Raw genomic sequence first — 13,579 nt, 5'->3', positions numbered from 1 at the left:
GATGGATTATTATTACTGGGCGTGTTCTGGGACTTCCCAAGCGCTCAGTCCAGTGCTCTACACACAGTAAGCGCTCCAGAAAGACGATTGATGGATTGATTATTATTACTGGGCGTGTTCTGGGACTTCCCAAGCGCTTAGTCCAGTGCTCTGCACCCAGTAAACGCTCCAGAAAGACGATTGATGGATGGATTATTATTACTGGGCGTGTTCTGGGACTTCCCAAGCGCTTAGTCCAGTGCTCTGCACCCAGTAAGCGCTCCAGAAAGCTGATTTATTGATTGATTATTATTACCGGGTGCGTTCCGGGACTTCCCAAGCGCTTAGTCCAGTGCTCTGCACCCAGTAAGCGCTCCAGAAAGCTGATTTATTGATTGATTATTATTACCGGGTGCGTTCCGGGACTTCCCAAGCGCTTAGTCCAGTGCTCTGCACCCAGTAAGCACTCCATAAAGACAATTGATGGATGGATTATTATTACCGGGCGCGTTCTGGGACTTCCCAAGCGCTTAGTCCAGTGCTCTGCACCCAGTAAGCGCTCCATAAAGACGATTGATGGATGGATTGTTATTACCGGGCGCGTTCTGGGACTTCCCAAGCGCTTAGTCCAGTGCTCTGCACCCAGTAAACGCTCCAGAAAGCCGACTGCTGGCTGGCTGGCTGGCTGGCTGGCTGGATTATTGTTACCGGGCGCGTCCCCGGTGGGGCGGGGGCGCGCGGGGCGGGTCCCGGGAGGAGGCCCCGCCCCGCCCCGGGCCCGTCCAGACAATGCCCGGCCCCCGCCGCCCCCGCCGCCGCCGCCGCCGCCGCGCCCCCCGACCCTGGGAGGGGACACCTCGGTGAGTCTGGGGGAGCGGGGGACCCCCCCCCCCGGGGGGCCAGGGGAGATGCTTGGGGCCCCCGGACGGAGACCCCCCCCCACCCCTGCCCCCCCAATCACCCCCGGGGACCTGGGGGGAGGGGCGGGGGGCTGATTTGGCCTCCCCCAAGCGCTCAGTACAGTGCCCTGCGCGCAGCAAGCGCTCAATAAATGCGATCGACTGAATGAACGGAGAGAGAGAGATCAATACATACGAACGAGTGGAGAGAGAATTGCCAACTTGTCCTTCCCAAGCGCTTAGTACAGTGCTCTGCACACAGGAAGCGCTCAATAAATACGATTGAATGAATGACCCCACCACGGAGGCCGCCCCCCGCCCCATTCTCTCTCCATTCATTTATATTTATTGATCTCTCTCTCTCTCTCTCTCTCTCTCACTCTCACTCTCTCTCTCCATTCATTCATTCATTCAATGAATTCAATGAGCTTATTTATTGCCAACTTGTCCTTTCCAAGCGCTTAGTCCAGTGCTCCGCACACAGGAAGCGCTCAATAAATACGATTGAATGAATGACCCCACCACGGAGGCCGCCTCCCGCCCCATTCTCTCTCTCCATTCATTCATATTTATTGATCTCCCTCTCTCTCTCTCCATTCATTCATTCAATGAGCGTATTTATTGCCAACTTGTCCTTCCCAAGCGCTTAGTCCAGTGCTCTGCACACAGGAAGCGCTCAATAAATCCGATTGAATGAATGACCCCACCACGGCTGCCGCCCCCTGCCCCATTCTCTCTCCCTCTCCATTCATTCATATTTATTGATCTCTCTCTCTCTCCATTCATTCATTCAATGAATTCAATGAGCTTATTTATTGCCAACTTGTCCTTCCCAAGCGCTTAGTCCAGTGCTCCACACACAGGAAGCGCTCAATAAATACGATTGAATGAATGAATGGCTATAGAGACGGTCCCTACCCAACAAGGGGCTCATTGTGGCTCGTCGGGGCCTGAAAGGGGCTTCGGCAGGGATTGCCAACTTGGACTTCCCAAGCGCTTAGTCCAGTGCTCTGCACACAGTAAGCGCTCAATAAATACGATTGAATGAATCATCAATCATCAATCGTATTTATTGAGCGCTCACTGTGTGCAGAGCACTGGACTAAGCGCTTGGGAAGGACAAGTTGGCAACATATAGAGACGGTCCCTACCCAACAGCGGGCTCACAGTCCACTTTCCACTTCGGACCTCTCCCAGCCCCCCGGGACCCGGACTGGTTTGAACTGGGTTCTCACCAATAGCTGCGTGACAGGGGTGGAACTGGGTTTTAACCTCGTAGTGGTCAGTGGTCAGCGGTCAGCGCCCGGGACCCAGGCCCCCCGACCATCTGCCTCTCTCCCTTCAACACCCCCGGCCCCAACCGCCCAGTCCTTTGTTATTCCCTCCCGCGACCACCCTTTCCTCCCCTTCCCCTTTTCCTGGGACCCAGGCGTCCGGCCTGCTCACCGCCCAGCAGACAGCGGAAGGGTTAAGGGGGTTGCGGCCAACGCATAGTTGGGGAGTGAGACCATCCGAGCAGCTGTTGCGGGGTTGGGGCGGCCCGGCCCTGTGGAGCCGCTACAGGATGGCCGGCACGGTTTAGGGGGGCCGGAAAACTCCTCCTCCTCCTCCCGACACCCAGGAAAAGTCAGGAGAGACGCCCAAACCGGGGGTCCAAAGTCAGGTTGGTTTGAGGTGACAGGGAGACCCCACTCAGCACCCCACCTTGGGCATCCTCTCTTTCTCTCTCTTTGTCTTTTTCTCTTTCCGTCCTGGCAGGTCAAGGGGGAGAAAGTCGGAAGAGAGGCGACACCCAAAGGAGACCGAAAGGGAGAAAGGAGGAGGGCCGGTGCCCGAAGGAGAGACGGAGAGACAGCCAGAGAAGGGGAGATGGGCACCCCCGGGGAGGGGCTGGGCCGCTACTCGCATGCCCTGATCCGCGGGGTCCCGGCGGCCCTGGGGGAGGAGGGCGCCAGGGAAGGGCCCGTCCTGGACCTGGCAAAGGCGCAGCGGGAGCACGGGGTGTTGGGGGGGAAACTGAGGCAACGGTTGGGTCTGCAATTGCTGGAGTTGCCTCCGGAGGAGGGTCTGCCCCTGTGTCCCCTGCTGGGGGACACCGCCATCATCCAAGGGGACACGGCCCTGCTGACCCGGCCCTGGAGCCCGGCCCGCCGGCTGGAGGTAAGAACACCTGGGGCCCCGAGGGAGGCAGCTGGAGGATGGGGGATGAGAGCTAGGGGTCCCATGGACCCTCGGATCCCATCACCCTGCCTTCTTTCCTCACACCCCAGGCTGGGGTGACCTGGGGAAGAGTCGGCTGGACTTGTCCCCATCCCGCGAAGCCCTTCCCTGACCCTTCCACTCTCCCCTCCCGCCCCCGCACCTCGCCCAACAAATCTGCCCCCGCCCATCTTGCCCTGAGCCCCCGCACCTGCCCTCTCTTCTCCTCTCCCCTGCTCTGCCCGCTCCCCTCTCCCTCCTGGTCCGGGCCCTCAGCCCCCGCCCCCGACCTCCCCAGATCGACGGCGTCCGCAAAGTCCTTCAGGACCTGGGGCTTCGGATCATGGAGGTTGGAGATGAAAATGCCACGTTAGACGGGACTGATGTGCTGTTCACCGGTAATAATAATCATAATAACGCAGTAATTATTAGGCGGTTAAGCCCTTGTTTTTTTTATAATGGAATTTATTAAGCGCTTTCTATGTGCAAAGCACTGTTCTAAGCGCTGGGGAGGCTAGAAGGTGATCAGGTTGTCCCACGGGGGGCTCACAGTCTTAATCCCCATTTTACGGATGAGGTCACTGGGACCCAGAGAAGTTAAGTGACTCGCCCAAAGTCACACAGCTGACAGTTGGCAGAGCCAGGATTCGAACCCATGGCCTCTGACTCCAAAGCCCGGGCTCTTTCCACTGAGCCACGCTGCTTCTCCCAGCCGAGTACTGCGCCAAGCGCTGGAGTGGGCACCGTGTAAGCTCCTGTTCAACTCGGGGCTCGTAGTCTAAGGGTGGGGAGGACAGATGTTGGAGCCCCATTTTACAGATGGAGAAACTGAGGCCTTGAGGAGTTAAGTGACTTGACCAAGGTCACACAGCAGACAAGCAGCAGGGCCGTGATTAGAATCCAGGGCCTCTGACTCCCGGGCCTGGGCTCTTTCCACTAGACTGCGCTGCTTGTTTTGATGTGTCTATTATTTGATGTGTCCAAATATTTCTATTTATTGATGTCGATGCCTATTTACTTGTTTTGATGTCCGTCTCCCCTCTTCTAGGCTGTAAGCCCGGTGTGGGCAGGGTTTGTCTCTCTTTATTGCTGAATTGTACTTTCCAAGCACCTAGTTGGAGAAGCAGCGTGGCTCACTGGAAAGAGCCCGGGCTTTGGAGTCAGAGGTCGTGGGTTCAAATCCCAGCTCCGCCAACTGTCAGCTGTGTGACTCTGGGCAAGTCACTTAACTTCTCTGCGCCTCATTTACCTCATCTGTAAAATGGGGATGAATAATAATAATAATAATGGCATTTATTAAGCGCTTACTATGTGCAAAGCACTGTTCTAAGCGCTGGGGAGGATACAAGGTGATCAGGTTGTCCCACGGGGGGCTCGCAGTCTTAATCCCCACTTTACAGATGAGGCAACTGAGGCCCAGAGAAGTGAAGTGACTTGCCCAAAGTCACACAGCCGACAGTTGGCGGAGTCTGTGAGCCCCCAGTGGGACAACCTGATCACCTTGTAACCTCCCCAGCGCTTAGAACAGTGCTTTGCACATAGTAAGCGCTTAATAAATGCTATCATTAGTAGTAGTAGTAGTAGTAGTACAGTGCTCTGCGTACAATAAGTGCTCAATAAATACGATTGAATGAATGAATAGCCTGAGAGAGAAAGAGGCGGGAATTGCCAGGGGAGGAAGACTACCAGGGGAGGAGGGTTGGGAAGGTCAGAAGCTTGGGAATATGGGGAGCCAGAGGGGCCTTCTTATCCCCGCCCTTCCCCATCCCCAACTTGGCTCTACGTCCCGCACAGGCCGAGAGTTCTTTGTAGGACTTTCCAAGTGGACCAACCACCAAGGAGCGGAGATTGTGGCTGATACGTTCAGGGTGAGAGGAAGAGAAGGGCAGGGGAAAGGCTGGGAAAAGGGGGTGAGGGGAGAGAGAAATGGGAGGGACTGGGATGGGAAGAGCTTGAGAAGGGGGTGGTCTCTACCATGTGGCATCTTGCATCTGATTCTGGACCCTGTCCCCCCTCCCCGCCCTTCCCCTCTCCTTCATCTCAGGACTTTGCCGTCTCCACAGTGCCAGTCTCTGGCTCTGGCCATCTGCGGGGGCTCTGCGGCATGGGGGGGGCCCCGGACGGTCGTTGCGGGCAGCAGTGAAGCCGCCCAGAGAGCCGTGAGGGTGAGCGGGGCTGGACGGAGCCCGGGGAGCGAGAGTGGGGGGAGCGGACCCCTCGGTTGGCCAGCTAGGGAAAGGGGACAGAGATTTGGAGGGTTGTGGGGGGGAATCTGAGATGGGGAGGAGGCCTTGGGGCGAGGGGAGTCCCACCCCATGTGGGCTCTGACCTCTCCTCTGCCCACCTCGTCTCTCCGCCTCCGCCCAGGCCATGGCCTCACTGACGGATCACCCCTACGCTTCCCTGACCCTTCCCGACGATGCAGCTGCCGACTGCCTCTTCCTGCGGCCCGGCCCTGCCGGAGCCCCCCCCTTCCTGCTGCACCGTGGGGGTGGGGATCTGCCCAACAGCCAGGAGGTGAGGAAGGGGCCCGGGCTGGGATTGCTCCCGGACACCGAGGAAGACTCAGGGAGACCGAGGAAGACCGAGGGGTGGGACTTCTCCCTGGACAGGAAATGATGGGATGGGATGAGATCTAGCCCCAAGAGTTTGGAAGTGAGGGGCAGGACTTCCCTTCTCTCCAGGAAAGTGCTGAGTGGGATTTATCAGTATCATTTTTTACAACTATTATTACTATCATTATTATTGTATTTAAGTGCTCACTATGTGCCAAAGTGCTGAACTAAGTGCTGGGGCAGAGAGAAGATAGATCCAGCCCCCGTCCCAGCTCACGGTTTAGAGGGGAGATCGTGTCGAATCCCCATTTTGCAGATGAGGAAACTGAGGCCCGGAGAAGTGAAGTGACTAGGCCAAGGTCATCCAGCAGGCGAGCGGTAGAGCCAGGATTAGAATCCAGGCTTTGTAATTCCCAGGGCCGGACTCCTCTTTCCACTAGGCCATGCCGTTTCCTTAACTGCACGGAGAGGGAGGGAAGCAAGGGCTGGATCTGTTTTTTTTTCATTTGATTTGATGGTGGTATTTAAGGGCTCACTCTGTGCCAGGCAGTTTATGGTGCTGGGTAAGTGCTGGGGTAGATACAAGCTAATCAGGTTGGGCACAGTCCCTGTCCCAAATGGGGGGCTTAACCCCCATTTTACAGATGAGGTAACTGAAGCACAGGGAAGGGAATTAACCTGCCCACAGTCAGGCAGCAGGCAGACGGCGGAGTCGGGGTTAGAACCCAGGTCCTCCGATTCCCAGCCTGGGCTCTTTCTACTAGGCCACACTGTTTCTCTTCCCGCAGGGAGAAGGCAGGAAGTGTGGGCAGGCTCTCTTGCTGATGGTCTATCCTCTCTCCCCGCTCCCATTTTTCAGGCCCTGCAGAAGCTCCCAGATGTGACTCTGGTCCCCGTGTCCTGCACAGAGCTGGAGAAGGCCGGGGCGGGGCTCAGCTCCCTCTGCCTTGTCCTCAGCACCCGTCCCCACAGCTAAGCGGGGCGGGGGGCCGGGGGACAGGGGCGGGACCCCTCACGGGAGAGGGACGACGTGTAGAGTAGCGGCGTAGTAGGGCCTAGCCATCCAGGACGTCAGGGCGTCTTAGGAGCCCTTGGACCGGGAAGGGAGATCGGGTTGACCGGGAGGGCCAGAGGGGCCAGGGTAGCCGAGGGGGCCGGACAGGCTGGGGATGGGGAGGTGATGGTGGGGAGACCCTGAGGAACTGGTGTCCCTCCCCCAGCCAGGAACCAATAAAGATGGACCGGACCTTTCCCATCCCACGCTGCCCGTTGGCATCTGATTGGAGGAAAGGGGGCAATGAGGGGCCTGTTCAAAACAGGTGGAGAGGTGGGGCTGGAATTGTGAGGGGGTGGGCTCCTTCAATCATGTATTGAGCACTGACTGTGTGCAAAGCACTGTACTGAGCGCTTAGGAGAGTACAATGCAACCACAGACAGAATCATTCCCTGCCCACAGTGAGCTCACAGTGGTGAGGGGTGGGACGAACGGGGGGAGTGTTTCGGAGTGGCGAGGGGTGGGGCTGGAACTGGGAGAAGGTGGGGCTCGAAGGATGATGAGTGGGCCCAGAGCGCTGGGGAGGTGGGACCAGAACTGAGAAGAGATGGGGTCATAATGATGAGGGGCGAGGCCAGAACTGAGAAGAGATGGGGTCACAATGATGAGGGGTGAGGCTGGAATGGGGAGGGGGCGCTGGGATGGGGAGGGCTGGGGCCGGGGTTAAGAGAGTAAATTCACTGTGGGCCTGGAATACGTCTTCCAACGCTTATGTTGTACTCTCCCAAGGGCTTAGTGCAGTGCTCTGCACATAGTGAGCGCTCAATAAATGATGGTGATGATGAGGGCTGGGCCAGACCAATTGAGAGGTGATTCCGGGCCTGGAGAGGACAGAGTTTTGTTGTAGCGAATAGAGGGATGACAAGCTGCTTGTTCCAGAGCCACGGCACTTTATTCCTAGTGGGGGAAGGAGGTTAGTGGGGATGAGGCAGAGGGAGAGGAGGGGTCCCAGTCCATCAGACAACAACAGCATAGATGGTGGGGGTGTCAGGGCTCTGCCGGCGGGGGTTCCAACGGGGAGCGTGATCCAACTGAGCATAGAGAGGGCCCTGGAGAGGCGTAAAGAGGTCATACTACAGATCTCTCCTGTCCCATTGCCCCTCATTTCCCCCTACAGCCTGATCTCCCAGCTCTCCTCCCCCGCACCGAGCCCAGGCGCCTGCCCCTCCAACCCCCCAAGCTCCCCACCTTGTCCAAATCAGAATCCCCCCGCTCCAGGATGGGCTCCTCCGGTGCCGGGGGCAGTGTCTTGGCCTCCCCTGGAACCAAGCCTGCAGGGAAGTAGCCGAGAAGGTTGCGGGGAGGTGGGAGTCCGCCGCTTCCCAGTGGGACGGCACCCCTTCCTCAGGGAGAGGAAGCTGGGAAGAGCGTGTGCGGGGAAGGGAACTCTGGTGAAGGGAAGGTGGAGAGAGGAAGAGGAGTGGGGGGGGCGTGAGGGGGAAGAGAAAGGGAAGTGGGGTTGAGGGAATTGGCTCAAGCCCTTAGTACAGTGCTCTGCACACAGTAAGCGCTCAGTAAATACGATTGAATGAATTGGCTTACCAGTGCCCAGGGTTGAAGGGAGCGCTGGGCTGGAGGACCGACTGCTGGGAGGAAGGAGTGTTGTGGGGATCCTCACCCTGCTTGACCCTCTCCCCGATTCCTCGGATGTAAAGCCCTCTCCTTAACAGCTCTGCCACTCCCCAAGGCTCACTGCCTCTCCCGCCCCTGCAACCCTGGATTCGGACATTCCCGGTCAGTTAATCCATCTCTCATTACCTCCTCCTCCTCTTGGGTCCAAATTCTACCCTTTCCCCACTCTTGGACCTTCCCCCATCAATTTGGGGATGACAGAGCCCTCTCCCTTTCACTAGATCCTCCCTCCCATTTTCCCCTCCTCCCCGTCAATTTGGGGCTGGGGCCGATCCTCTCGCTTTCACTAGCCCCTCCTCGTGAGACCAAGCCCCATCCCCGGTCCTCCCTGCCCATTTGGGGTTGGCACCACCTTTTCACTTCCCTATGCCCTCCCTCTTGCCCAAAGCCCCTTCCCATCCCTCGTCTTCGCCCTCCTCCGCCCCCCACCCCGCGATTTCTCCCCCTTCTAGACTGAACCCATTCATTCATTCAATAGAGAAGCAGCGTGGCTTAGTGGAGTCAGAGGTCATGGGTTCAAATCCCAGCTCTGGCGATTAATGATGACATTTGTTACACGCTTACTATGTGCGAAGCGCTGTTCTAAGCGCTGGGGGGGATACAAGGCGATCAGGTTGTCCCACGTGGGGCTCACAGTTTTAATCCCCATTTGGCAGATGAGGTCACTGAGGCCCAGAGAAGTGAAGTGACTTGCCCAAAGTCACATAGCTGGCAAGTGGCGGAGTTGGGATTGGAACCCATGACCTGCGGCTCCCAAGCCCGGGCTCTTTCCACAGAACCACGCTGCTTCTCTGCCACTTGTCAGCTGTGTGACTTTGGGCGAGTCACTTCACTTCTCTGGGCCTCAGTGACCTCATCTGGAAAATGGGGATTAAGACTGTGAGCCCCCCGTGGGACAACCTGATCGCCTTGTAGCCTCCCCAGGAGTGCTCTGCGCATAGTAAGCGCTTAATAAATACAATTATTATTAATAATAATAATAATAATAATGATGATATTTGTTAAGCGCTTACTATGTCCAAAGCACTGTTCTAAGCGCTGGGGAAGTTACAAAGTGATCAGTGCTATGATTCAATCATATTGAACAGGACTAAGCGCTTGGAAAGTACAATTTGGCAATGGGTAGCCCGACAACGGGCTCCCAGTCTAGAAGGGGGAGCCCATCCATCGTTGGGTAGGGCTCATCTCTGTCCATTACCGCTTTGTCCTCTCCCAGGCATCCAGCCCGGGCTCAATCAATTTGATGAGTGAATTTCACTTAACAAACACTGTAATGATCGTTGTTAGACTGTTTTTAGACCTTTTAGACTGTGAGCCCACTGTCTCTATATGTTGCCAACTTGTACTTCCCAAGCGCTTAGTCCAGTGCTCTGCACGCAGTAAGCGCTCAATAAATACGATTGATTGATTGATTGATTGATTGTTAGGATGTCGCAGTTCGACTCACCGTCGCAGCTTCCAGGCCAGGCCCAGCCCGGCGAGGCCGAGGACCAGCCCGGCGGCCAGGGGCGGGTAGAGCTGTCCGGGGGGCACGGGGGAGGCCGTGGGGGGAGGCCTGGCCGGGGCCCTTTGGGGCAGGCAGGCGGCCAGGTCCTCCCTAACGGTGACCCGGACGCGGCTCTCGGTGTCCCGCGGCTCCCCGATGCAGTAGAAGGTCCCCGAGTCCCCCCGGGCCACGGTCAACTCCAGCTCCCGGATGCCCGGGGGCAGGGCCCGGAGGCGCTGGAGGAAGGGCAGCCTGGAGGAGGGGGCGACGGCTGGGCCCAGGACCGAGCGACGGCCCGGGCTGACCCTGGACCCGCAGTTGGGGAAGCGGGGGGCCCAGGCCCAGCGCAGGGGCCGGAGGATCCCGTCGCACGACAGACGAATCTTCTCCCTCACGTTGGCCAACAGCAGCGGCCCCTCGCCCCTTCCCCAGCCCGCGGACCCGGTTGGCCCGCTCCCCCACGCTTCCCCAAGGGTCAGCAGCCAGAGGAGCCCCACAGTCGCCTCCATGTCCGCGAGTCCGGGCTACCAGGGGCCGGGACCGGAGGGAAGGCTGGGGGGACGAGATAACGGGGGCAAGCCCGGCAGGCTCCCCGCACGGTGACGTCTCGTACTGGGCCTCGCTCCCTTCCTGCCCCTCCTCTCCCCCCGGGGCCCTCGGCCTCTTTCTCTGGGCCCCCGAGAAAGGGGGACGGGGGAGCCCCCACCCCGCCCCACTCACTCAACCGTATTTCTTGAGCGCTTACTGTGCTCAATTGAGCGCTTGGGAAGGCCAAGTTGGGAACATAGAGAGACGGTAGTCGTATTTATTGAGCGCTTACTGTGTGCAGAGCACTGGACTAAAGCGCTTGGGACGTCCAAGTTGGCAACATAGAGAGACGGTAATCGTACTTATTCTTTCAATCGTATTTATTGAGCGCTTACTGTGTGCAGAGCACTGGACTAAGCGCTTGGGATAGTCCATGTTGGCAACATAGACAGATGGTAATCGTACTTATTCATTCAATCGTATTTATTGAGCGCTTACTGTGTGCAGAACACTGGACTAAGTGCTTGGGAAGTCCAAGTTGGCAACATAGACGGTAATCGTATTTATTGAGCGCTTACTGTGTGCAGAGCACTGGACTAAGCGCTTGGGATACTCCAAGTTGGCAACATAGAGAGACGGTAATCGTACTTATTCATTCAATCGTATTTATTGAGCGCTTACTGCATACAGAGCACTGGACTAAGCGCTTGGGACGTCCAAGTTGGCAACATAGAGAGACGGTAATCATATTTACTCATTCACTCAATCATTCATTCATTCAATCGTATTTATTGAGCGCTTATTGCATGCAGAGAACTGGACTAAGCGCTTGGGACGTCCAAGTTGGCAACATAGAGAGACGGTAATCGTACTTATTCATTCAATCGTATTTATTGAGCGCTTACTGTGTGCAGAGCACTGGACTAAGCGCTTGGAAAGTCCAAGTTGGCAACACATAGAGACAGTCCCTACCCAACAGTGGGCTCACAGTCTAGAAGGGGGAGACAGAGAACAAATCAGAACATATTAGCAAAATAAAATAAATAGAATAAATATGTACAAATAAAATAGAGTAATAAATATGTACAAACATATATGCATATATACAGGTGCTGTGGGGAGGGGAAGGAGGTAATAATGATGGCATTTATTAAGCGCTTACTATGTGCAAAGCACTGTTCTAAGCGCTGGGGAGGTTACAAGGTGATCAGGTAGTCCCACGGGGGGCTCACGGTCTTAATCATCATCAATCGTATTTATTGAGCGCTTACTGTGTGCAGAGCACTGTACTAAGCGCTTGGTAAGTACAATCCCCATTTTACAGATGAGAGAAGTTGAGGCACAGAGAAGTGAAGTGACTTGCCCAAAGTCACACAGCTGACAATTGGCAGAGCCGGGATTTGAACCCATGACCTCTGACTCCAAAGCCCAGGCTCTTTCCACTGAGCCACAGTGCTTCTCCATTGGCGGATGTGTGGAGGGATGTCCGTCCCACCGCAGCCGCCACCAAATATATATATATATATATATATATATATATATATATATATATATACACATACATATTTGTATTCGTTCATTCATTCATTCAATTGTATTTATTGAGCGCTTACTGTGTGCAGAGCGCTGTACTAAGAGCTTGGGAAGTACAAGTTAAGAGTTTACTATAGGCCGAGCCCGTTGCCAAGGGCCGGGGTAGGTAAACGATAATCAGATTGGACCCAATCCATGGTTCACGTGGGGTTTAGTCTTAATCCCCCGTTTGCAGATTGAGGAAACTGAGGCACGAAGAAGTGAAGAGCCTTGCCCAAGCTAATAATGTTATTCGTTTGGCGCTTACTATGGGCCGAGGGCTGGGGTAGATGCAAGATCATCAGGCCCCCACACGAGGCTCAAGCCCGTTGTTGCGTAGGGACCGTCTCTATATGTTGCCAACTTGGACTTCCCAAGCGCTTAGTACAGTGCTCTGCACGCAGTAAGCGCTCAATAAATACGATTGAATGAATGAGGGATCGAATCCCTATTTTACAGTTGAGGAAACTGAGGCGCAGAGCAGGTAAGCGAAATACGATTGAAGGAATGAATGAGGGCTCGAATCCCGATTTTACAGTTGAGGAAACTGAGGCACAGAGAAGGGAAGCGACTCGCCCAAGATCACAGGGCAGGGAAGGGACGGAGAAGGCATTGGAACCCAGGTCCTGGGACTCCCAGAATTGGGATCCTTCCCCTGGGCAACGCTGCTTCTGTCCCGGGGAGGGAGAAGGGTGGGGAAAGCTTCATTTGGTCCTCCCCGCCCCGGGGGCCGTGACTTCACACTGACTTCCAGTGACATAACCGTTCCCACTTCCCCACTCAGGGCGCGGCCGAATAATAATAATAATAACGATGATGGCATTTATTAAGCGCTCACGATGTGCAAAGCACTGTTCTAAGCGCCGGGGAGGTTACAAGGTGATCAGGTTGCCCCACGAGGGGCTCACAGTCTTAATTCCCATTTTACAGATGAGGGAACCGAGGCCCGGAGAAGTCAAGTGACTCGCCCAAAGTCACCCAGCTGACAGAGCCGGGATTTGAACCCATGACTTCTGACTCCAAAGCCCGTGCGCTTTCCACTGAGCCACGCTGCTTCTCAGAAGGGAGAGAATTTTAGGGGGGCAAACTGGGAACACTTGTGGAGTTCCCCGCGGGACAGGGACGGTGTCGAATTCCCACCTGCGTATTTTCTCGCAGCGTCTAGTACAGTGCCCTGCCTACAGAATGCAAGCCCCACGACGGACAGGGACGGTGTCGAATTCCCACCTGCGTATTTTCTCGCAGCGTCTAGCACAGTGCCCCGCCTACGGAATGCAAGCCCCACGAAGGACAGGGACGGGGTCTAATTCCCACCTGCGTATTTTCTCGCAGCGTCTAGTACAGTGCCCTGCCTACAGAATGCAAGCCTCACGAAGGACAGGGACGGGGTCTAATTCCCACCTGCGTATTTTCTCCCAGCCCTTAGCACAGTGCTCTGTACACCGACCGTGAGCCCCACGAGGAACAGTGTCTCATTCCCACCTGTGTATTTGCTCCCAGCGCTTAGTACAAAGCAGCGTGGCTCCCTGAAAAGAGCCCGGGCTTTGGAGTCAGAGGGCGTGGGTTCAAATCCCGGCTCTGCCAACTGTCAGCTGTGTGACTTTGGGCGAGTCACTTAACTTCTCTGGGCCTCAACTGGAAAAAGGGGATTAAGACTGTGAGCCCTCCGTGGGAC

The 13,579-nt window shown here is 56.1% G+C and overlaps 2 protein-coding genes across 2 annotated transcripts; one reads left to right on the top strand and one right to left on the bottom strand.

Moving 5' to 3' along the window:
- Window positions 1-785: 785 nt before the first annotated feature.
- DDAH2 (dimethylarginine dimethylaminohydrolase 2) lies at window positions 786-6,610 on the top strand. Its single transcript, XM_038768807.1, is given in 8 exon segments — window positions 786-839; window positions 2,637-3,038; window positions 3,376-3,475; window positions 4,872-4,945; window positions 5,122-5,184; window positions 5,186-5,242; window positions 5,445-5,594; window positions 6,492-6,610. Coding segments are annotated over 7 exon segments (852 nt in total). The 5' UTR covers window positions 786-839; window positions 2,637-2,747; the 3' UTR covers window positions 6,609-6,610.
- Window positions 6,611-7,642: 1,032 nt separating this feature from the next.
- MPIG6B (megakaryocyte and platelet inhibitory receptor G6b) lies at window positions 7,643-10,313 on the bottom strand. The gene is made up of 4 exons (XM_038768206.1): window positions 9,766-10,313; window positions 8,305-8,393; window positions 7,875-7,957; window positions 7,643-7,717 (listed from the first exon to the last, which is right to left on the bottom strand). The coding sequence occupies exons 1-4, from the start codon at window positions 10,311-10,313 to the stop codon at window positions 7,643-7,645; spliced, it is 795 nt and encodes a 264-aa protein (XP_038624134.1).
- Window positions 10,314-13,579: the final 3,266 nt, after the last annotated feature.

The sequence above is a fragment of the Tachyglossus aculeatus genome, chromosome Y4 (assembly GCF_015852505.1).
Source record: "Tachyglossus aculeatus isolate mTacAcu1 chromosome Y4, mTacAcu1.pri, whole genome shotgun sequence".
NCBI lineage: Eukaryota > Metazoa > Chordata > Mammalia > Monotremata > Tachyglossidae > Tachyglossus > Tachyglossus aculeatus.
Note: the sequence above shows the minus strand (reverse complement) of the source record. Positions and strands in the feature narration are given on the sequence as shown.